This window comes from Periplaneta americana, chromosome 7, assembly GCF_040183065.1.
Source record: "Periplaneta americana isolate PAMFEO1 chromosome 7, P.americana_PAMFEO1_priV1, whole genome shotgun sequence".
Lineage (NCBI taxonomy): Eukaryota > Metazoa > Arthropoda > Insecta > Blattodea > Blattidae > Periplaneta > Periplaneta americana.
In genome coordinates this window covers 159,874,123-159,900,901 of record NC_091123.1, presented here as the reverse complement: position 1 = coordinate 159,900,901, position 26,779 = coordinate 159,874,123, and the positions used below count along the sequence as shown (strand labels likewise).

Sequence of the window (26,779 nt, the reverse complement as noted above, 5' to 3'; positions counted from 1 at the left end):
GTAATAAACATCAAGTTCATGAATGTATTATGCCATGACTATCAGGGACTGGAATGCTTTACCTGCAGACTTACTAAAGGCTTTACCAACAACCAAAAATGTATTTAAAAATAGGCTTAAGGACCTTACTAATAGACGGTAATTATACACAGTATTTAAAGGGTGTAATTGATATTTTGTTATTGAAGTGTTGTATCAGTGAAGAATTATGTTGTGTCAGTGAAGTGTGTTGTGTAAGTGAAACGTGTTCCTGTCAATGAAGCTTTATAGTTTATAGTGGCAGTGCAAAGTATTTGAATAGTGAAATGTTAGTGAAATCAGGATAGAATCAGTCAAATGTGTCGTAGTTCCAGTGCAGTAAGTGAGTTGTCAGCGAAATGAGTGTAGTTTTGAAAGGTACTTGTGCAGATATGAACATATCATACTCGTGGGTTTTAGTTCGAACTTAGGTTTAAGATACAAATTAGATCTACTTTAAACGTTATTTTAAATGATCGTGCTTCATTTAATTTAGGATGTTCCCTGTTGTTGTTGTTATTATTATTATTATTATTATTATAAATTACTGTTGGTATTAATTATTAGTATTATTATTAATTGTATTTTTTATTAATTGTGTCTATTATTGTCATTATTGAGTGTAATTAGTTACCACTGCCACTGGGTATATACCCATTGCAGTGTGAATAAATACATACATGACTTTATCATTATTTATTATGACATTATGGCTGCAAATGGAAAGAAAGATTTTATTCTCAACAAAAATATCTTCTGTGTCATAAACAAAACAAACTTCCTGGCATCTGCCCTAGAAAATTCAAACAATTAAAAGTTCGGGAGGGGAGGGGAGGGGAGGGGAGAGCTACGATTCAATATTTAGCCCATCTTCCTCCCATCTCGATTACATTTTGCAGTCAAGTGGGCATGGAATCCACTAATCTTTTCAAATAGCAACTGTTCTCAGCCAGGCATCCTGGACGAGCTTCCATAAATCATCACGACGTCTTGGAGGGGGATTAGGCCAATTTTCCCGCATATGCTTGTTACTTGTGCCCCCATAGCTCAGTCGGGACTTCGGAATTCAGATTTCAACATCTGAGATTCAAATTCTTGTCACTCCTTTTCATTTTATTATGTTACAGGGTAGTATAATGTAATAAATAATAATATAAGAAAAAAGTAACACTAGTGTTATGCAGCTGTATTGTTCTAAACCTAAAATTAAATTTATATTATTTATATCGCTAAATAGCGATAACAGAATATAAATGATAACTTGAATACTATTTATATCGCTGAAGAACAACAGAATATAAATGATAACTTCAATATTATTTATATTGTTAAATCAATAAATCTTCTTAATGTATCCAGCTGTTTGCTGACAACATAAAGTCCACTGTAGTCTATTCAGTTGTAAATATTGTTAAAGAATGACAACAGAATATAAAGAACTTGAATATTATTTATATTGCTAAAGAACGATAATAGAATATAAATATGATAACTTGAATATTATTTACATCGCTAAAGAACGATAATAGAATATAAATATAACTTGAATATTATTTATATCGCTAAAGAACGATAATAGAATATAAATATGATAACTTGAATATTATTTATATCGCTAAAGAACGATAATAGAATATAAATATCATAACTTAAATAATATTTACATCATAAAGAACGATAACAAAATATAAATGATAAGCTGAATATTATTTATATTGCTAGCAAACGATAACAAAATAAAATGATAACTTGAACAAGGCTTGAACTCAAAACCTTCGAATCATTGAGCTAGCACTCTACCGCAGCTCAACAAGATGCAGATATCGAATGACTCCTGCTTAAACACAATAGTTCTGAAAATGCTTCAAGCGCGATTCAACAAGTGTGATCCAAAGTGGACTTTGAATATATTCGCTTTTCACGAGTGCAGTCACTTTTTTCTTTGACAGCTATACATACAGTACAAAAAATAGTTCTGAAATTAAGTGCTTTTAATTGAAGATATCGTTGTGATATATATGTACTGACACTTCTTGTCATACTGTAGCAACATACAACTGGTATTATTAAAATGGGGTAACTAAAATAGTACTTAAACATCATTTAAGAGGAAAGGGAAAGTGAACTTTATTGTATAGGTATATTACATCTCTGACCATATATGAGTCACAATTTATCTTGCACTACATTCAAACCAATTACACTGAAGTAAATTTAGAAAGTGAAACAACTGACAATTTATTTCTGCATTATAGTTTTAGACAACGTACAGTCAAATTGAGTTTAGTGTAGCTACCTGATTTTGTAAGATTAGCATCAGAAGACATGTGGCAACTAGAACTTTGATGCATTGCTGATCGGCGGGCACGGCTATCATGGTCCAATCCATGGCTATCTTGGTGCCAGCTTTGTTCTGAAACAATTATGAACGTTAACTTCATAACAACAGGAAATCTACAAGTAATCAATAAAAAATAAATTTCATGACTATATATTTAAAGATGTTACTTTATTCTGTATCACTAGCACTGATCATTATTTCTACTTTTACAGTTTAGCACTAAGTGCAACTTAAGACTGATTCAAGGCATGGTTCAGCCACAAAAGCCACATCTTAAGTGTGATATTAGAGAGTTTTTTGCAATAACATGTTTTTTGATGCAGTATATAGTATAGTACAGAGGAAACGATATTACACGAAATAATATATTTACCTGCAGTACTACCTGACAGCACATTAATTGGTAAAACGGGAGTTGAGTCTGATGCAAGAATGGAAGTTGATGACAATCTCGGAAGTCCGAAGTAAGTCTGTTGAATGTTATCCTGCAAATCAAACACACTTTCTTTAAACCAATAATACTGTAGTTACGAAGTTTCATCAACCACATAAGTGCTTTTAGATTATGTATTCTCTGTTTCAGGAATAAAGAATCTAACTTTATTATAACATTGATGTTTAGTTATTAATATCAACAAAAGTAAGGCAGGCACATCCAAAGGTCTGCTGCCACTCTTCTCTGTGTTGCAAACTTATGATTTAAAGGCAGAAAGGAATGCAGATGAAAACAATAACACTAAGTGCAACTGTAGGAGGTGTGACAAGATTTATTTTTAAGGCACCAGTATGTATGCCTTCCTTGCAATCTCTGAAGAGGAAAAACAAAGACTGCACTGGTTTAAGAAGTAGTGATGGAGTGTGATTTGAAGACCTGTGATAGATTTATCACTGGTTCAGACTGTGACTACAGTTCCAAAATCACAGCTACGAGAAATCGCCATCTCTGTCAAATATGTGACTCACAGCAAAGGTGACAGATGTACATACAGTGTATATGTGACAGGTCCAGAGTCCAGAAAACTGCAAGTCAGAAGATTTTAACAACTTGAAGGATAACATAAACCATAAACGGCTTAATAGACAACCGTGATCTTCTACAGCTAATTAGTTTCAATATTGGTAAATCAAATTTGAGAAAGCGATCTCTCTTTCATTTACAGACAACAAAAACACTATCTCATAAAATGTCTCCACTTTTATTAATGCTTCGAACTTACTATCATCTATCAAATAAAGAGGATTTAGATTTTTCGTTATCGTACAATATGTACAAGAAAAAGTTAGTAAAGAATTACTTGAAACACATGTTCTGTGTTGCTGAGTTTTCTGAATAAATTAATTGAGCCTATTGGGCCTGCTGTGTAGTGCTGTATATTGAATTTATTAACATGGTGTATTTGCTCTGCAATTTGCCAATTATAGCTATGCCTACATTTTGCATTTTTGGCTGTGATGTCTGTACTTGGCTCTTTTTGATTTGTTTTTATTTGGTGTTTTTTTTTTTTTCATTTATATCTGTATCTGTCTTTTTTATTTAGGTGGTATCTATTTGTTTTTTTTTTTCCTTCCCTTTTCCATTTTTAATTTGTAATTACACTTGTATCTGTTTTACCTCTTTTTTTCGTGTTGTATGCAATATGTTTTTTTTTTTATCTGTACTGTCTATTGTAATTGGGGCTATGCCCTATTATGGACATAAATAGATAAATAAACATAACTAGAATCTAATTAATTTTCGTCCAACTCAAAACGTTAACATCGGCAACCTTTGATACTGAAGCTATGATAGGCGAGGTCACAGTGTTTTTCTTTCAGTATACTCACTATGCTAATCTTTATTGTTAATTAAGAGATGGCACAGGCATATCAATTCAATTTTCAGAAGAGCGATAAATATTAATGAAGGTTAAAGGGAAATAACAAGCTTTGTTCACTTAGTAAATTGTTCAGGAGAGCAACTTAAAGTCTGTCTTCAGCATATTCTTTCTTTGCATGCCAAAACTAAAATCTGTCATAGCACTTAGACTGTTCACATTATCACAGTTTTTCATTCATAGGGTTAAACTACATGGAATTCTAGTCCACACAGCATGCATAACTCATTTTTGGGGAGGGGGGGGGAAAACAAAGTTCGTTCTATCTCTGTACCCTTCTAACATCTGTCAGCTTGTAATGAGAAACATGGATATTCCTAGTGGTTTGTTCAGAGATATGTAGATGACAGTGAAATTGAGTTCTAGACGACTTGGAAATTTAGAGACAGGAAATGGAGCCCCACAATTGCCAAGAATCATCCCAATACAAAAATTACACTGTGACAAAGTCACTGTTCTCATCACAGTGATTTTTCTGCAGCTGTCATTGCAAAATGCTGCCACAACCCACCTCTATTAAGAAAAGTGGTTGTTATTGCAAGCTATAGACTGTTATAGTAAACAAAGGTTCTTTAATTCTATCTTGGAGAATACTCCCAATGCAAATGTTTCTCAAAATTATTTAAGATGTGCCTACTTTTCGTTCTTTCAGTCGATAATTAGGTATGCCTTAATTTTCTGGGGAAATGGTAGCAAAATTGGGAGCGTCTTGATTTTGCAAAAGAAAGCCATTAGAATTCTATGTCAATCAAACTATCTTGAACATTGTCGACCTCTTTTCAAACAATCACAGATATTAACTGTCATAAATTTATATATATACGACCTAGTCCTTTACACTCGACAAAATATAGACAATTACTCATTAATAGCCAATATACATGCTCATGAAATTAGAAATAGTGAACAAATTAATATTCCATACTGTAGATTACATAAAACTAGTACAAATTTTTCTGTCATGGGGATGAAATTATATAATAAGCTTCCCAGTCAATATTATAAGTTACCAACCAATAGTTTCAAAGCTAGATTTTATAATTGGCTTTTAATTAATCCTTTCTACTCTGTAGATGAGTTTCTTCACATAAATTCACACGAAATTGTTTTTTAATAAATAAAGTTATTTAGATTAGTTACAATTATTTTTCTGTTGCTGAGTTTTTCAACACAGATTTGTATGAAATTGTATTTTAATAAATAAGTTTATTTGCAATTTAGTTAGTTTTCTTCAATTTAAAAGTTTCAAATTCTTTCATGTTTTCATTGTATTACTTAAATTTTACTGTTTCTATTATTAGTGTTTTTAAAAATGTATTTATATGTTTTTTCAATGTATTCTGACGAAGCCTAAAACTGTATGTCTAATGACCAAATAAATTGAATTGAATTGAACTACAGATATATTAATGCATTTCTTCTAACTTACATTTCCTTATCTTAATTGAGGGGGTCAGAAGCAAAAGGATATAAGCGACATTTCTAAACAAATTAGTTCCATGCATCCAGGGTATGCCAAATCATCTAAAATTTTAGTGGCAAAGATATACAGAGAGGTTAGTTGTGAAGCGGTAGTCGGATGGTCTAGTAATAGGAAGAGATATTTCTTTTATATCAAATACGGTATAGCTTCATCTCAGATATTTCTCCATTTCTTAAGGTGTTCTACCCCAAGCGGTTGTGGGCGGCGAAGCGTATAACAGGTGCTTTTGTCCTCACAGACTTGCAGGCGGCAATTACCTTAAGCCTAAGTGTGTGGGCACTCAACCCGAAGACGAGCGCAAGGTTACTGAACTCTAGCGCAGCATAGGTTCTAGAAGCGTGGGTTTTCATTGTCGAGGAACGCGCGCGATGTCTTAAGCTAGCCAATACAAAAGTAGCGTCATGAGAGTGCGTCATCACGGCAGGTATTTAAACGTGTGGCGAACCAAGACGTGCCCTCATACAATTCCCGGCCATTGAGCCGATCGTGGTGGTAAAGTGGAGACTTCAAATGGTCTGTTTTCGAGTTTGTGACTTACTCGGGAAATAGTAGTGGTGATTTAAACAGGCGTTCGATAAAAGTATAAAGTTGCCGAGATTACGGAGAAGATAACAGCCAGTATTCCATCGTTCATACTCACGTAGGGACGTGATCATAATAAACCAGATTAGTGGAGCTTTACTCCATGGTTTTTTTTCATTGTGTTCGTGTGATCGGCAAAAATCACAATAAAATCCTTCACCCACAAAACCACAGTGTCCCTGAAAAGAGATCATCTCCACCGTGGGACAGCAGCATGTATCGGCGTCCCAGCTGAGCTACCCGATCCTGACTTTGTCGGCGACGCGGCAGAGGAAGGAGAGAGCAACCATTGTGATTGGCGCCCACGTGGACCAACACACACGTATGACCGTCGCAGTTGGGGACGCTCGGGTTTTCATCTGGAGCTATCAATGTGTTGGTTACTGCAAGGAACACACACACACGTCTTCAGCACTTTTAAGCCTACAATCCTACTGTTACAATGTTTACCAAGCTCACATTTGTTGCTCAAAATGTCCTCCATTTACTGCAACACACATTTGACATCTTTTTACGAAATTTACAGTCACTCTTGCAAGTTCTTCAGCACTGATAGAATGTATTGCATCTCTTATATTCTGTTTAAGTTCGTTCATGAAGTGTGGGTTTCTTGCATTCTGTAGGGCCTTAATTTAAGTAATTTTGTCGCTATACAAGCACAACTTTTACTTATTCCAGTTTCCTGCGCTAAATGTCTGAAGGATTTTTGAGGGGTGTGTTCCAATCTTTCACCAATCTCATCTAATTTCTCTTCCGACAGTTCACGGCATTCTCTTTTCGGTTTTTCATTGTTTATCAAACCTGTCTGCATAAACTTCTTTTAAAGTCTTTTTACTGTACTGGCGGCTGGAACAGATCTCTCTTGAAACTTTTCCAGAAATTTGAGTCTTGTCGCCACACAAGATTTTCGTTTATGTACTGTATATATGTATTGTATAGATAAGTACGTTCACGTAATGAATAAGTCATTACAACAGTAGCTTACACGGAGCACTTTAAACTTAACAAACTTTTAAGATTAAAACTTTGACTGCCAACTTTCTGACGATCCATTGCGAATGATGTGAGTTATCCGATTTGCTACTCAACTTCAATTTTTTATTGATAAATCTTCATTTCAATCTATTCAAAGAAATAGAAACAGAATAAATATTGTTTCTATGGAAAGAATTATAGAAGAATTCAATAAGATTCTTTTATCTAAAAAACCTTCTACAGGATTATTTTTATTGTATGAATCTGGAATTAACTTTATTGTAATGTTTGGTAGGTAGGCCTACATAGGTTACAATACAACGTAACACAACTAAAGCAAAACTGCAGTGTCGCTCATTTCTTACGCGCCGAGAATGCAGACACACTATTCCCGGTGATCATGCCATCTCTTCGCGGGGGAACAGCTCCTGCAAACCCCGACTAACCTCACTGCATATCTTTTAACCACATCACACACTAAAATTAAAAATTTCACGGAATTTACGAAAGCTTAAAAACTTTCAATTACATTTTCTCAAATGAAACTTAAGTACACTTATACCCCTTTACTTATGACCCCTCAATTTTAACGTCATAAGCGAAGTACTTAAAATATATTGTATACAAGAATTATTTATTATTATTTTCTTTGATGGATTATTAACATCAAATTAAATTCAGCACCTATTAATGTTACAGAAGTCATATTAAGAAGAAGGGATAGTGACGCGAAACATACATCCTCTCCTATCCAAATGCCATCCTCACTTTCCTGTGGTCCATCCTGTTTCTACCAATGAGGATATGGTGACCGAGTCACAGCGGTATAACTGTTTCATCAAATGCAGAGGAAATGCTGCATTACAAGCCTGTCCAGAGGCTAAAAGTGACAGCCCCACTACTGGACTACCTAATGATAAGGCTAGTAACCTATCTTAGGGAAAATTACATTACTTTCAAGCCTCAAACAAGCAGTATAAGGACAGATAATTTGATGACATTATCCGAATTGTTTTTAGGTGTCAAGGTCTTCAGAGGAAGTGACATTGGATCAGATCATTACCTTAATTTAGCAAAAGTAAGATCGCTACATTTAACAAAGATAAATTCCCCCAAAAAAGAATTAATGTGTTACAAAATTAGATTAATCCATGACGACAGTGTACACTGGCTTTATCAAAAAAAGACTTGAACAAAAAATGTTAGAAACACCTGAAGATGAAGACATTCACAAAGAATGGGAACATATTAAAACTCAAATATCACAGGCAGCCATAGAGAGCACCGGAAAATATAAGGCTTTCACACAAAAGAAAAATCTGGGTTGTGAAATATCTTATCAAAATGAAAAAGATGTGAACAAGAAAATTACCAAATTTACACAAATTCTAGGAATAATAAACAATACATTAAAAGCTAAATTAGTACAAAAATCTTACTTACTTATTTACAAATGGCTTTTAAGGAACCCGAAGGTTCATTGCCGCCCTCACATAAGCCCGCCATCAGTCCCTATCCTGTGCAAGATTAATCCAGTCTCTATCATCATATCCCACCTCCCTCAAATGCATTTTAATATTATCCTCCCATCTATGTCTCGGCCTCCCTAAAGGTCTTTTTCCCTCCGGTCTCCCAACTAACACTCTATATGCATTTTTGGATTCGCCCATACGTGCTACATGCCCTGCCCATCTCAAACAAAAATCTACAAGAATAAAAATATATAATACACTAGCATTACCCTCCCTTTTATACAGAAGCGAAATTTGGACATTAAAGAAAAAAGATACGAACAGAATCAAAGCAACGGAAATGAAATTTTTCAGGAGGACAGCAGGATATACTCTTTTAGACCGAAAAAGGAATGAAGAAATTTTAGAAGTAGAGTCAGTAGAAGAAAAAATCAGCAGATACACATTCAATTGGCTAGATCATGTAAGAAGAATGGAAAATTCAAGAATCCCAAAAATTATGATGCAGTATAAACCTAGAGGACATCGTCGACCAGGAAGACCTTTTAGAAGACTGCTAGATGGGGCCGAAACAGGTCTACAGAGGCCTAATTCGTGAAGGATGATGATGATGATGATGATGATGATGATGATGATGAAGTCATATTATAATTCTGTTTTGAGTAATTCAGTTCTGTAAAGAACCACATCAATTAATTTTGTAATAATTGTGTGCAAAACATGTTCCTTCAAATGTTGCTTGTTCCTTTCGGGAAAATATATTTAATACTTACAGCTGGAACTGATTCAGAAGAAACTAGCCCCGCCATGAATTGTGGTGATGCTGTAGTGTAACTCATCTGTGGTGGCACATCACTAAGATTCATAAAGAACGACAATATGGCACGACGATTCTTTAAGAGAGTCTGAAAATAATAAAACAATAAACAGTACAAAATCAATTGCATTTTCTACATTTTATGTAGCAACAACTCAACAGGTATTTCACACAAATTTTCATCAGATGAATTGTGCGAGATAAGAGTGAAATAGATGCCTTACAATATGAATCGCAATCAATATAATTAAAGTGACTATATTTGGGGCCTATATATTTTGAGAATAATAATTCATATACAGCACTTCACTAATATTATATCTAGAAATGTTGAGGACATCGAGCTGGAGTGTATTAATTGAAGCTGTTAAACTGCTTTAACAAAATCAAATTTTCGTTAAATTCAATGCTTCACAAGACTTTTCAAGACTTGCCAATACTTTACAAGTTATGATGTAAAATCACTTACAATACTGTAAAAGCCTTTGATTATCTTCAAAGTAAATAACATTTCTAATTTATCAAAGACTTGACAATTTTTTGAAGGAACTGACCTATAGGATTAGAAAATATTAAGATTCCAAGAACCACAAAAAAATATGTCATCTGACCAAGACAACCCCGGGGCATAAGCTTGAAACCAAAAAGGTGTACTAGTATGGCCGTCAAATCACCCATAGTTCATCTCTTTTTCCGGTGTGTTTATCAGCTGTTTTGTTCGTATTATTACGATTACAAATTGTTTCGTGTTATTGTGAATATTTCAAAAGTGTAGACAAGTTCAGCAGAAGTTATTTTTTTTATAAATAAGCGAATATTCTGTTCGGTTAAACTGTAGAATATGTCCGTTGATATGTCCCCCTATGCTTTAACATATGAAGGAATGCCAACATCCTTCTTGATAAGAGAAAGAATGTGGAAATGAAGTGTTCAGTCCATGTCACAACCATAACACTTTTAATAAATACATAGTGAAACATACATTGATATAATAATCTGCTAGTAGTCATGTTACCTCCAGATCCATTCTAATCCGTTTACGTATGACCAAAACCGACAGTAACAATTTAATACTTGGCAATTGGCGGTATTTCGCGGTGCATTATGGGGCGTAGAAGGTGTAGTTGCTTATAATCGTAAATATTTTATTCTAAAACAATATGCGATCGTAATATTCTTTGTTTTGGGGTTTTGTACAGTTAAGTAATAAAATTATATTGTTTTATATAGCCTAGCTATTGTTCGAAGAATTTACATATTTATGTTGTAATGTTTGGTAGGTAGGCCTACATAGGTTACAATACTAACATAATTCAATTTAAATTCAATCCAAATTCAACCTTACAAATTTCAAGCATAATAATTAATAGGTCCTTAATAGAAACAACAACAACCAAATTTCTTGGCTTACAAATCGATGTGTTAAATTGAAAAAATAATATAAATAAATTACTCTCAGACTAAATTCAGCATATTTCGCTATTAGATCTAAGCAAGACATCAATACCTTAAAAACAATATACTTTGCATACTTCCACTCAGTAATGAGTTTTGGAATAATATTCTGTGGAAATTCTACAGATAGTAACAGTATATTCCTAGTACAAAAAGAGCAATTAGAATAATAGTATGTGCCAAATCTAGAGAATCATGTAAGGCCATTAAAAAAAAACTACAAATAATGCCCATGGCTTGTCAGTATATTTTTTCATTAATAAACTTTCTCCTATGTAATCATGAAAACTTTGTAACTAATTCAACAGTTCATAGCATAATATTCTGTGGAAATTCTACAGATAGTAACAGTATATTCCTAGTACAAAAAAGAACAATTAGAATAATAGTATGTGCCAAATCTATAGAATCATGTAGGGCCATTAAAAAAAAACTACAAATAATGCCCATGGCTTGTCAGTATATTTTTTCATTAATAAACTTTCTCCTATGTAATCATGAAAACTTTGTAACTAATTCAACAGTTCATAGCATAATATTCTGTGGAAATTCTACAGATAGTAACAGTATATTCCTAGTACAAAAAAGAACAATTAGAATAATAGTATGTGCCAAATCTATAGAATCATGTAGGGCCATTAAAAAAAAACTACAAATAATGCCCATGGCTTGTCAGTATATTTTTTCATTAATAAACTTTCTCCTATGTAATCATGAAAACTTTGTAACTAATTCAACAGTTCATAGCATAAATACGCAGTAAAAAAAATTACTTTCATACTCCATTGGCAAGTCTATTGTGCTATCAATAAAGGAGTGCGTTATATGGCAATAAAAATTTTTAATAGCCTCCCTATGGATATCAAAAATCTAACTCAAAACATAAGATAATTTAGGGCCAAATTAAAGAAATAGGCCTACCTAATATCTCATGCCTTCTATTCTGTAGGTGAATTTGACATTCAACAATTTAATATTTCTGTCTTGTACTGATACTAAACCTCTGTGTTGTACTAGCAGACTATATTGTAAAACTCTTCTATATATACAGGGTGGAAGTGAAGTAAGCTTGTAGACTGTAAAAGATGCTAGGGTACACGTACATTAACAGAAAACGTATATTATGTTTTGTGATTAAATGCACGGTTAATTACAAAATAAAGTTTGAAGTTTCAACAGTCTGGTAATATCGTCGCTAAAACACACTGCTCATATACAGATGTAAGAGGCCAACAAACTTGGTGAGTCTCTGTACATAAGCTGCCAAGACGTTGGTTGCCACATGTTCGCTTCGTGGAATGGTTTGAATTTAGAGGTTTTTAAAATTAAATTTACACAAAAACCGTGCAAGCTATTGAAATATGCCAAAGGAATAAATTGTTCTTTGTTATATTTCTTATCGATATGGAAATAAATCACGATCCTACTCGCAATAGTTACCGAATAAGAGAATTCGGAATTATAGTTTTTTGTTTCATACAAAATGAACTATTTGCTCTGGAGATCTGCAAGGCTATTACACTTCCAGCTAAGACGAGATGTCGCTAAGTCAATGATTCAATTGAATGAACGACTCCCGTTGCTAGGTGACTCGCTCAGAATTAAATAGTTCACTTTAGTGAACGATTCTTTGGTGACTGCTGTAATCAAAGATGATTTGCTTATTATTTATTACACGCACATGATGTAATTAGTGGGGTATCGGGGCTGCAAGCCCCGATGATGATCCGACGTGTAGCACATTATGTAAAAAGCGGGGTATCGGGGCTGCAAGCCCCGATGATGATCCGACGTGTAGCACATGATGTAAAAAGCGGGGTATCGGGGCTGCAAGCCCCGATGATGATCCGACGTGTAGCACATGATGAAAAAAGCGGGGTATCGGGTGGAGGTCGGGGTTTTGGATGGCTCGCAAGTAACAAGTTATACAAAATATGTTTAGGATTAGTGTAAAACTGGCATATGTCTCCTATAGTGGGCGGGTCATAAGTAACATTCACCTAATTGAACACTCCTTTAACTGAACACTTCTCACAATCATTGTTCTCATTGTAATACGAAGTTAGATAACACGCTCAGAATTAAACTACCAATAGTTCATAAAAATGAGTGATTGCTTGGTGATCGCTGTATAGTTCACTAGGTATACTATTCACTGTTAACTGAAGACTTCCTACAATTATTGTTCGTATTATAATACGTAACACTGTATAGTTCGCCAAGTTTTTCTTTCAATAATTGAACACTTCCTAAAAAAAACATTGTTTGTATGACACTATCACTCATTGCTGAGGAATGTAGTCTTTAGGTTTTAATCCTTCTATTTCGTACCCTGGATATGTGTCATGGATATGCTGTAGAAACTGTGGAAACATTTCACTTGGTGTAGTCATTCCTTTCAGTTTCTGTTGTTCACGATATAGGAACTCAAACACGTATAAATGATCATTTTCACTTTCCCCGCCTTCTCTTTTTAAAACCGATTTCAGCATTTTCCACATTCGTTCCACTTTTTGGGTGTGCACAGAACGATCATCTTCACGAACAAATTCTATCGAGTGATTCACAACTTCATGGATATATCCTTCATCTTTCAAATCACTGTAAGACTTCCAACCATCCGTCATAATTTTAGTATGTGGTTTGGTGAATGACTTAATTATGGGTATCAAGGTATTTTTATCTCTTTTTTCCACTTTCAATACAAACGATTCTTTCGTCTCTCTATCGATACCTCCAAAAACCCATACGCTATTTTTCTCGTTTTTGAGAAGTCTGCCCCTTTTATATTTTCTGGTGTAGACATGTGTTTCATCTAATTCCACGATGTGTCCTTCTCCTATGGGTTTGGTATTTTGTGTAATTATAACATAACATATTTCTCTGCAGAAACAGAAATAATCTAGTGCAGTACTGAAGTGAACTTCTGCCTCTGAAGCAGCTATCTGAAGAGTTGTTTGAAGCAACCACATATAAATAAGAACCAAACTTTGACGTATAGTTATTTTTATGTTTTCGAACCACGTGTTGTGGGTTATAGACGTTTCCTGTTTACACTTTTTACACTTCAAACAGAATGAATAGTTTGAGTATTTTGCCCTTCTCTGCCAATTCACACTATCACTTGATTTGCAACTCACACATTTCTTTGCACTTTTGTCAGGTATTAGTTTATACGACATGGCGAAATCAATCTCTTCTTCTTCACTGCTCAAATTACTGAAAAGCTTTCTCAAATTACAATTATTTTCACTTTCCATGGCTCATGCAATAAATTATTATTACTATCGTAGTATCTTGAAAATGGCGCTTCAACTAACAATGCTTGTTTGTCAGGTTGCTTTGGAAATGTGACGTCATAGATAATGTACGTCAATGTTGTCCTCTTTATGCATATTTTTCCAGCTTTTTCTTTACTATAAACAAGTAAATTATTGTTTTTGAACGTCAAGAATAATTTAGATTACGTAAATTTACTTTATCTGTTTTATTTTCTTTAATCCTACCCTAAACATAAGAGACCCATTTTAAACTTTATTTCACAATGTAGCTGTTTAGCTGAGCGTGTTAAGGCGAGGTATTATGGTGCCAGTGGTCCTGGGAACGAATCCCATCCAAACCGCCAAGGTAAGTAAAATTGGATTTGTATGATATAGATACGTTTGAAATATGTAGAATTACGTGACAGAATAGATGTAGTAGTAAAATAAAAGTAGAAACATGTACAGGAGAGAAGTGGTACAATAAGAGGTAGGGACATCTAGGAGAGAGAAGTTGAAGAGAAAACAGAAGAAGGGGAGACGTGCAGGAAGAAGCCTTAAAATTATTTTGATTCAATTCAAAAGAATTGAATCAAGAACTAATTCAATTGAATCATTGACTCAGCGACATCTCGTCTATAATTACCCACTTCCACCCTGTATTTCAACTACACTGTGATTGTAATTACGAATTTATAGTACTACTAATGGCCAGTATGTCCAAGTAATGTTTAATTTTGCTTAACGAATGTTAAATTAAAAGTCTGTTTACTTTTAACGCTTTGTTAATGCATTTTCCATTTGTTCAACATAATTTTGTTTAAGATAACCAACACTTAACTATAACATCTGTTAGCGCTATTTTAACTACTCAACAGCAGTTGGATTGGCTAAAATTAATCTTTAAATTCTATATTATAGAGTGAGTCATGAAACTTGCATAAAATGACAACCTGTTATAGCAGGCCACGCTCCATAAACAAACAGTTGACAAATGAAAGTTGTAGGTGACATGCTGAATAATAATTACAAAGTAAGGTTATATTTCCTCATTGCTATTATGGATACGAAATACGAAAGAAATAAAATAACACTGATGTATTTAAACAGTCCAAAGTATTTTTTAAATGTTATATTACCAGTCATATGCTAAACATTCCCTACAGAGAGACACAAAATATTAATTTCGCAACTTCTGTTCGAACAGCTGTGGAGACATCGGCCATATTTAACTAACTGTTAAACGAGATAACTGCCCGAAATCCTACATTTAAAATTAACAAACTATTAACAATCTGTTAAACCAAACTGGTGTTGAAAACATACAATTTTATTAATTAACAAACTGTTTAGAGTTTAACAGTTGTTAAATTTTCTAACAATACTTCGAAAAACCGGCCTTAAGATTTTTTTTTTACATGTTCCATATTTTAGCTGTGAAGCGATGAACGAATACCACGAAATGTACATAAATACAATACAATAACCTCAAAGCACATGTTTTAAAATCCTGTCATATCTTCAGCAATATGAAACAGTCTTTGACAAATCTTTTTTTTTTTTTTCAATTTTTTTGGCAAGTTATCTTATAAATTATTGAAATGAAAGAAAAATTTGACTGTGTACAAGCAGCTTTAGAAATACCAGTCATTATACCGTGTAGCCTACCTTTTACATGGGGATAAAAAATGTAGTTGTAACACGAAATACATTACATACATACCCCTGCTTGTAATTTCCGATGGAGATCACTGAATAAGTACACCTCTTTTTCAGATCTAGTTTGAGCTAGTCTTTTCTTTATGCTCTCTGTAATGGTATATTCATCTTGCACTTCACTGTCTCCCTGTGGAGCTTGGAACAACAATCGGGTTGCCAACTTGAAATAGCGAGCTGCATCTTCTGTATTAATAAAATGACAGACATTATTATAATTTGAATTTCTAACTTTCACAAATCACACTGTGACACAGTGGCTTAGTGATAGAGTGCTGGGCTTATAAGCTAAGGAAATGAAATGAAATAGCCTCTTAGTGTCCCTTAGAAGGGCTAAGGCCTCCTGCAAGAGGGAAAGCTCTGGCTCCGTTTTGCTCACGTGTCGAGCTAGTCCACGTGGGCGGAGTTGTGTACTACACATCGACAATTATGACTAAATATTAACACTTTGTCACTTAATTATAACTAAGATATTCAACACTTTTGTCATTTAGGATTGTACTCATTGCTGTTAGTCTGTTCTGCACGTTAGTTATCACATTAGAATATTTAGGCTTTGTCATTCAGGTGATTTCAGTTCCTACTCATTGGTCTACATTTAATTCGCACTAAATTAACATATTAGGATATGTATCACTTTGTCCTTGGGATGCGTTGTCTCTACTCAACTAGCTGTTGTCCTAGCTCCTTCCATCCTCTCCTACATTGTGCTACTCTGCTCCAGTGTGTTCCGATTTGCTGCCTGAAGGAGTCAGCCCATCTGATTCTCAGCCTTCCCGGTCTTCTCTTTCCTTGGTAGGGGTCCCAAGTAGTTGTTATTTGCGCCCATCTATTCCCCTGCACCCTTACCACATGTCCTCCCCATCTCCATTTTATCCTTGCCGCTTCATGAACTATGTTCTTGGAGGATGTGATTTCTTGCAGCCTCTTGTTGTTAATCCTGTCCTTCAAAGATATGCCGAGTATTTTCGTTGGATTTCTAGTCATTAAACTGTTTTAAATTAAGCATCACCCACTTGGCCATATCACCTCTGTACACATGCAGCGTATTCCGAATCTCACCGGACCGGTGGACAACAATGACGTCACGCTGCAGCGGAATAGGAACAAAACTGCTGGAAGGATCGATGGCTGTCATGGCGACTGTGTAAGTTGTTATCTGTGCTACGCTAGCAAAATTTTGCGAAATTTCCGTACTGCCATCTCGTTCAAAGAAAAGAGATCATAAACAATTTATTTCTTGAACCGGTAGTAATAACTGGTCCGCTGACATGTTTGCTCATAAGCCGTTAACATATTGTTTTTACGTTGTGCTCATTACAAACAATACAGCAGAACACACCGCCAAGACACAACAGTGCACGATGTCATTCGTCTGCTAATTCCCGCCCTATACAAGAAACAATCAGATTCACTGATGCGGCTGATGGAGACTGCCACCAGCTCTGCAAGCTGATGGCACTGGTGCGACACCGGTGGAGCATCAATGACGTCATCGGTGGAATTCGGAACACCATGATGCCATCAGATTGCTCACCAGTGAGATTCGGAATACGCTCATGATCACATTCTATCCAGAATTTTGGTCGGACAGTTCTAGACAGATTTCCATGGGGCAAAATCAAAATAGGCTAAAAAAGTAATAACAATATACTGATTACAAGGCCTCAAATCGCGGTAATATTGAAGGCATAAATGAAATAATGACGAGAAACTTATTTTGTTTCTACATCCTCCTGAGAGCTATTCATTTTATTTCCAGATTTAGTCCAGAACAAGTACGTAAATAACATTAATTTTCGAATTGATAATCTAATAATGTTTATGATCTATAGTTATTCTTAAAAGTGTGTTTGGTCCTAGGCAGGTGCAATATGAGAATAATTTACTATAAATTCCTGCCACTGTATTAGATTCTTTATTGAGTAGCTAGCTATCCATCAGTCTAAATGGATTCATTTTCTTGTGGAAATTTTGCATTGTTTCCAGAGTCAGTCTTTTTTTAGCAACTCAACATTGTTCGTTTAAGCATAACATTTAACACTTGGATAGCATTAAAAAGGTATTTCACACCAGAAACCTGGATTCAAATCATGACAATTTAAAAGTGAAATCTGTGATGAAAGACAAGGTTAAGTTTATAAGGAATATTACTGTTTTCTCTCCCACTACTTAATTATTTCAGACCTGTTACTAAATCTACGTATTACTCTGTGAAAAGATTTATTAAATCTACATACTTAGACTTCAACAAACAAAATTTGATAACACAATCTCAAGGGAAAAAATGGAACTCTCTGCATCAAAATCCACAGTTAATTCCCGATTTACCACGAAAATCGTCTGTAGCTGCATTTAGATTGGCAACAGGCCATGGTTGTTTGGCCAAACACCTGCATAGAATTGGAATATATCAGTCCCCTAACTGCCCATTGTGCAACTCAAACCAAGAAATGGATTCGGAACACCTCAAAATCTGTGCTTCAGTGGCTGGTCATGATAATATCTTTGAAAAATATTGGAGTGCAAGAGGTCAAATGACTTTATTGTCAAACGCCTGGCATTAGAAAACAACAACAACTTAATTATTTCCTAAATCAAAACCACTCATGAAAACAAAAGATATCTCAGTCATATTGTCTGAATAAACATGTCTTAAGAATGATGGTCAGTGCACACACAGATTTTTTTAGCTTATCTATGTATAGTTGCTTTAAGTCCTAAGCCATATTGCGACTATTTGTACTTTATTGTTGGGATTGCTTGTGCTGTTGCACTGTGTCTATTATTTCGTGGTAATTAGAGTCCATTCAGATATTCACCTTTATTTAACTGAAAATTAGTTATGTTCAGTCATGGAAAACAATGGAGAAACCTCAACAATATTGGTCGGCACTGGGAATTGAACCAGGATGCTCTAGAATGAAGGTCTAGTCCAGGCCTGCACAAACAGCACTCAACGAGCGCGCGCGCTCCTTGGGAGTGGGAGAGCGGTGTTTACCGCTCGCCGAAACGGAGAGGAAGAGACGTCAGAATGAAATAGACTTGCTGTAGGTAGAGGAGAGGGAAACGACACTCACTCAATTATCTAGTGGAGTGCAGTGTGTAGGCTTATTCTCAGTAACTGTTTCACGTTGCTTACCTACTGCTACAGTACAGTATGGAGGAATCTAAAAGACGGAACATAACATTTAACATTTAACGATTTACAGCCCGAACTTATTGACCTTCAATGTGACCTAAGGGCTAAAAATTGTTTGAAAAATACTACTAGCCTGGTTGAGTTTTACAAGACTAAACATTAGCAATAATATCAACGACTACACAGGCTGGCTGTGAAAATGATTACTATGTTTGGCTCAACATGATCAGTAGGCTACTGTTTCTTTCAACTGCCAACAGCATAAAACCTTGTTTTGATGTACTGATAAACAAAGATATAACAAAATGATATTGTACATTTAAGTAGCTATAGAACTTCTATTACTTCTGTAAAATATATATTTCTTTATTAATTAATAATAGTCCAAGATAGTTTTGCAAACACTGAACGGGAATTCTTTTCATAAGCACTAGTAGTAGTACTTCCTTTTGTGTATATTTTGTACGAGATCCAAACCATCTTCCAGTCCACCTTTATACAGAGTGCAGCTAATATCTGCATTCCGCTCATGAGCTGTGAGCCGGCTTGGAGAGCGCAAACCTTGTTCAGGCCTGGTCTAGTCTGATACCACTGAGTCATCTCACTCAGTGATACAAGAATTACTAATCTGTGAGAGATACTCACGCAATATTCCTCTGTGTTCTATGGGGCTGTTATTGTACTGTAGTATGGTACATTAACTATTAAAGCACAGTAGATTTTCCAAAAAGTAACACATTTCGAAGCCACCAAATTACTCTGATACCATATTACTGTGCTTCATCCTTGAAGATTACTGAAAACCATTAACACTGCCTACTATTTATGAAGACAATTCAAGAATATCTTCCTATGCACAACAGTTTAGTTTAAATACAGTGCATCCCAGAAAAACGTTCATGGTTTCAGGTCCCTTCCCACTCCACTCTATCGCTGTACTATGTCTCACTAATAAATGTAATACGTTTTCAAAATTGGACCACCCTGTTTTATGACTAAACCACTAAAGAGGCGGACTGGACTATTCTCACAAGTTGGTCTCCTTTGTTATGGTGAATCCCCTAATGTTTAGCTTATTTCATCACTCCTGAGCTGTGTTTATACATCTTGATTACATAGCTTTTAACACTGTATCACTTCGGAATATATATTATAGCCTATGTCTTTCTCGTGTTAGATTTTACCGTACCTGGTTAACATGTTTCGGCCTGTTATTGGCCTTCTTCAGAACTGGTTGTTGCAGGTCTTGGCGCCTTTTGTTTTGTTTCCTGTGTGGGTGTGTTTGTGTAGTGTAATGTGGAGTCAAAGAGTGTGTGTGTGTTCTGAAATTGAGTTGTGTGTTGAGAATTTCATTTGAATGTGTTTTTGTGTGTTTGTATATTTCTTATTGTTATAATGTGTTTAGTTTCTGGCTTTTTGGTTGGATGTGTAGAATTTCCATGTCTGTGTTGATGTCTCTGTAGGTGTGGTTAGCATTTGTGATGTGTTCTGCGTATGTGGAAGTGTTTTGTAATTTCGTTATGGCTGTGATGTGTTCTTTGTAACATGTTTGAAATGATCTGCTTGTCCGTCCAGAGAGGGAGGGAAACAGAGGGGAGAGACGTGATAGAAAAGTCATCAAGGTCATTTATATGTAATAGCCGGATGTTTAAAAAAGCGTAAGCAGAATAGGCTATGTATCCAAGGGAGTGATGGCACTGTATACAGAAATGAGAAGGGCCATCACAATCCATGTAAGCTGGTGGAATAAAATATACCTATCAATATCAATATAGTTCACAGAAAACTGACAAAACTTCTCAGTGCTTTAGCCTATCCCGATCAAGCAGCTCCAAAAACTAGGCAAGAAAATAGTTCTGCAATGGGTTTCAGCACACTGCAGCATTACAGGTAATGAATTGGAGGATCAACTGGCTAAGAAAGGCTGCACCTTAAGACAAAACAAAATTACTCAAAAATCATTTATTTCTGTTAAATTCAATTAAAAAATTCGAATACAAACAAACATTTTTGAACAGAATAAAGGAATCAGCCAAAGATAAATCATGGAAACCCCTTCTCCAAAATTTAAACATCATCCCTGAAGAACCAAAAAATTCAGCAATGGCAGCCTTCTGACCGGGCATGATTGTTTGGCAGCTCATTTATATAGAATCGGCAACTTCCTCTCACCCAATTGTGTTATGTGGAAAGGACGTAATCATGGATAAGCATCACCTGGAAAATTGCAAAGCTTTTCCTGTTCACAGAAAAATACTGGACTGCAAGATGGCTAATGGCTTCATTGCCATGATACCAACCAACCAACCAACCAACTTTTCAAGTAATTTGAATTCAAGTCACTTGATTCGACGAACTTGAAAAGTGTGAACCATGTTTCCAATTTTCCAGTTTATTTGAAGCCAAGCAGCAACTTGAATTGAAATTTCAAGTGAAGTTGAATCCCTTTCTACTTCATATTTAACTTGCAAGGAGATCCTCTGAGCCCGATAATGTTCAATCTGGTTACGCACAATGTGGTCCAGAGGGTAGCAACCCAAGACGTGAAAATGTATCTGTATGCAGATAATATGCTTGTGTTAAGTAACAACAGGACCTCACTCCAAGAGGCAATCAACAACCTAGTCGTATAATGACATGCAGATAAACCAAAACAAGACGAAAATAATGAAGTTTCGCAAAGGAGGAAAATTATCCTCAAAGGACGAGTTTATCTGAGAAAATCAAACTCTTGAAATAATAAAATATTTCAAATATCTAGGGGTGACCCTGCAAGTAACCGGATTCACGTTCACCAGGCATATTGAGGATAGAATAGTCGCGGCAATCAAGGCCACAATGGGGATACGAAACCTCAAGTCCCTATCACTCGGAACCTTAATTGCATTATTCAAACTCAAAGTAGCATCATGTGCCATTGAGATAATATGGACGTACTTGAGTTACCAAAACCTGAAAACTTTGTACAGGGCTAAGTCCAGATATATAAAAAGAACACTCTGCATCTCCAAGTTCGCTCCAACCCGACTCGTTTACCAGCTGGCAGGAACAACGTCCTTCATAGAAGATTTAATGGCCACTTACAACCTGACACCAACCCCAGCCAGTATAAAGTTTTTTGACGAACGACGTCAGAAAACTGCAGAAATTGACCCAGAATTTTTCCGCACCCCAGCGATGAACAACAAGGAATGGAAAGCAGCCAACTTCGAGCTACGTCACCATTACACAAGGGGAGCAATCCATGGTTTTCACTACCGCATCTGTAATAGAAAAGGTTGTCACCAGGTGACCAGTGACTGTGCGTGTGTAACCTGTGGACTGCATTGCCCGCTATGTCATCTCTATGAGTGCTCACTAAGAACATTGCCGCTGTCACATTACGCTAAAGATGAGTGACAAAGAACTGTGTACAATATACTCACAATACTCAATATACACAATGTGTTTATTAAATCTATTATATTTAACTTGAAAGGACTCTTGAAATAACTTGAAGAGTATGAACGTCAGTTGACAACTTGAATTCAAGAGAAAAAGAGCGGGAATTTAAATTAACAGCTGACTGTTTTTCTGTTGTAGCTACTGGAAAAGTAAAAATAATATGAAACAATAGTAAGTGGAATAATGACCAAATATGTTTCTGGAGTTGGATGAAACTGCAAAGTATCGTGACAGAAATGCAAAGGAAGAGTTTACGAGGAATTTAACAGCAGAGATTTTAACGTGGACACAGATGAGGTACGAAAAAAAACTGAAAACCACTAAACTGTAGATAGAGAAGAAGTGAGGAAGATCGGAGGGATTAAGAAGAGTGTTGCTTGAAGGGATGACATTTATCAGCCGAAACTGGCATGATTCAATATGGCTGATAGTGTTTTTTGGGAACTGCTCAAAGAAAATCGTTTTTAAATATGGTTAATTAGACCTGCTTATTTTATTACACTTGCATTAAGAATGGTTAAATCTTTGTTTGAAGATAGCTATCACTCATTTTATCTGTAACGGTCAGTTGGTCATGCATTTCTCTTACTAATCCAATTCCTAACCATAATGAACGACATTTCTTCCAGTTCTTCAATATTTTTATCAGTTCCCTGGCATGGAGGCTTGTTACTACAGAAATTCCAACTTGCACAACTTCCATCGACGCCATTTTATCCTACTTGAAAACAAAATAACTGGAATATGTTTGAACCGCAACTTGAATTCAGATTAGGGGCATATTTGAAATCAAGTGACACGAATCCAAGTTAATTATTGAAAAGTATAAACGAGGCTTAACTCATCACAGACCAATACTGACGTCACTAAAAAAAAAAAAGATCAGTTTTCCCAATGCTTGAAAATCCCCGAACTCAATCACTGTCATCCGAATCTTCTTGTAGACTGCCGGGATATACTGTCGGTGACTCAGGAGAAGACGAGAGTGGACTGAGGAGGAAGGGATGTGAACAGATAACGTAAGACAACACGTCCAATATTTGTACTGCCGTAAGCAGAAACATTAGGTCTCCTTCTGTTCAACTTAGCTTTAATTTCCATACACATTGTTACTCATGTTTCCTGCACGAGTAATAACCTGGCTACTAGGATGCTTATCTGAGCGATGTTTATAATAATCAGCAGCGATAGTCAAGAAGGTCACATTCTTTCTGCTCGTCTTCTCCTGAGTAACGGACAATAGGGTCTTGACGTCTTCTAAACTAAGCTAAGCTAATCTAATGCAACCTTTGGGTAAATCTTTACAATAGCGTTACCAAAGGAAGATGGATAGCAAGAAAGATCACATTCTTAGACAATTTTTAACATACGCAAGGCATACCAAAAAGCCTGAACTAACCTAACCTAATCTATCACTGATTCGTATAGGCCTATGCAAGGTATACCAAGAGCCTAAACTAACCTAACCTGCCACAGATGCGTAGGCCTATATGCAAGGCATACGAAAAGCCTAAACTAAAGCTACCCTAACGCAAGATAACAAAACATTGTGTAAAAAAATCCAGTGTAACTTACACTGCTGCAATGTCACGCTAAGTTACGTTCATATGACTGAATAAATGGCTGAAAACAGTTGAAAGTGTACAAGCTGGTACGAAGGAAAGTACCTATTCTAGTTTATTCAAAAATTCAATAAATGTAGGCCTACAAAGGTAGAAACATAGGCTATGTAGATCTGAACTTATCTAGAAAAACGAAGGTGCTATTAACTTAACTGCGAATTAGTGAAAATATTTACATTATTTATCAACCTGCTACATGAACTTAACAAAAAAACAGTACACTAATTTCAATAAGCTCATTGCATTTGTTTTGGTTTATTCAAACAAAACTAAATGCAAAAGCTTAATTACATTACTTACAAGATTGGGAGTCAATGTCATTACAAAAGCAAATACTGAAAGCCAATAAAACCACTAAGCTTACTACATTCTACTTTGACACCAATGTGATTAACACATTCAGTAACAGTAAGTATTGAGAGTGAGGTTATGAAAATTGAGTTCATTATAGGGAAAGGAAAGTATGAAGTAGGTTAAAACTCAATAACATAATTTGGTAATTTGCTAGGAGACGTCGTTGCATATAGACCAATTTTACACTAAACCTAAAAGATATATACTAAAACCCTAAACTGACCTAACCTAACCTTTTCTTTAATCTGTGACAGGTAATTGCAAATCTTCACATGTATAATACAATATGATATAAAGTCAGCTCAATTTTATATTTAACCTTATTTCTAGCTTCACAATATTATCTTATTAATAATCCAGCCCACATGTGAAGACTTGCAAACGTATTTCTATTGTACATTATATGTACACTTTTAAATGTGGACATTAGGGGCACCCATATTTGAATATTAGAATATTAATGTGTTTATAATTATATTATTTTAACAGGTTTTATCCCCGCATGCCATTAAACATGTATTGTATGTGTAGAGAATGTAGAGAGTAATGATATTGCAAAATTGATTGTTCGTATCTGAAGATGTTGACACTGTTCAACGAAAACGTTTATACGTCTTGTAACTTATAATGTAAAGGTTAACACCTAAAACATACACAACAGTAAAGTCAATGACTGAAACAATAAACTTTCAATATAGCCTAGGTTAGGTTAGTGTTTTAGTATACGTTGTATACACTAAGGTTAGCTTTAGTGTAAAAGTGGTCTAGATGCAACGTCATCTCCTAGCAAATTGCCCATAAATAATTTAATTTAATGTGGTTCACCAAGTCATTAAAGATCTATGTACCATTTAGAAAATTATTAGCACACATCATCCATATAATTTTCAACATCATATATAATAATTCAAGGCACACAATTTCACACATCAAAATTTACTCACATCTTTTATATTATGTGATAATAACGTATTACTCATAGTCAGCATTTATTTACTGACACCATGGTAACATAATACGTATGTTAACAATAACATAAATACACTGTCTGAAAAGAAATGCATTCAGTATTATGACAGTTATACAAACTGTGTTTAAAATTTTACACTTACCGTTTTTCTGTCCTGATAGGAGATAGCACAACTTCTGTACCAATTTATTCGAACTATTAACTCCGGCTGTTGTATTTCTTTTTGACATTTCTAGTAAATTTTGTGAATAAACATATATGCCATAGGGTGTTCACTTCTTTTGCCGTTCCCACCCATCAATTACAGTTAATACCGATCCCGCCTCATCTTTTCTGACATTTGCAATTTCGTGTAGAAATTTATTTACAGAGTGCGGTACTGCGCTTGGTTCTGATTTCGCCATCTATCGGCATTTCTAGAAACAACCTGCAAATACTGTATACTCTCTGATATTAAATTCTTGAGCGGCCATTTTTTCACAGACTACCGTCATTTTTTTTCTTTCCTTTTGATTTCATTCATTCATTTATTTTATTCCATAGATCTTACATGAGCAATGAAGCTTTAAGATGTGGAACATGTCAACATTTTACAATATTACAATTACAATTTTTACAAATTTTTATAGCTTTACAATTTAGTAATTTTCTACAATTTTTACAATTTTGTACAATTCTTTTACATTTTTTTTACATTTTGGCGAGATGTAGTGAGATGAGATGAGGTCATTTCATTTATCGTATTCCATAGGTCTTAGCAATGAAGCTTTAAGGTGTTTGAGGCTTTCCCCAGCCGTGGGACTCATGCCGGATGGTCTATGGTGAGTCCTCGGCCTTTGATCTGATTACCTGGTTAGGTTTTTTTCCGAGGTTTTCCCCAAACATTAGGTAATCTTTTGGCGAATCCTCGGGCCTCACCTCATCTCACTACATCTCACCAAGATATTGTAAAAAATTGTAGCAAATTGTAAGAAATTGTAGAAAATTGCAAAATTGTAAAATATTGTAAAAATTGTAATTGTAATCTTGTAAAATTTTGACTTGTTCCACATCTTAAAGCTTCATTGCTAATGTAATGTCTATGGAATATAATAAATGAAATGAAATGTGGAATAAGTCAGAATTTTACAAGATTACAATTGCAATTTTTACCATTTTTTTTACAATTTCAATTTCAATTTTTTACAATTTTTTGGCGAGATGTAGTGACATGAGATGCGGCGGAGGATTCGAATGAATGTACATTTTAAAATG

The 26,779-nt window shown here is 35.0% G+C and overlaps 1 protein-coding gene across 1 annotated transcript in view; it reads right to left on the bottom strand.

Moving 5' to 3' along the window:
• Nucleotides 1-25,892, bottom strand: part of LOC138703649 (gamma-tubulin complex component 3-like) — a 71,789-nt gene extending 45,897 nt beyond the window's left edge. The window contains exons 1-5 of the mRNA XM_069831710.1: nucleotides 25,668-25,892; nucleotides 16,001-16,179; nucleotides 9,519-9,650; nucleotides 2,733-2,844; nucleotides 2,315-2,431 (exon numbers count right to left, since the gene is read on the bottom strand). Of these exons, the coding sequence (XP_069687811.1) occupies nucleotides 2,315-2,431; nucleotides 2,733-2,844; nucleotides 9,519-9,650; nucleotides 16,001-16,179; nucleotides 25,668-25,755 (628 nt within the window). The 5' untranslated portion in view covers nucleotides 25,756-25,892. The remainder of the gene's footprint in view (nucleotides 1-2,314; nucleotides 2,432-2,732; nucleotides 2,845-9,518; nucleotides 9,651-16,000; nucleotides 16,180-25,667) is intronic.
• Nucleotides 25,893-26,779: the final 887 nt, after the last annotated feature.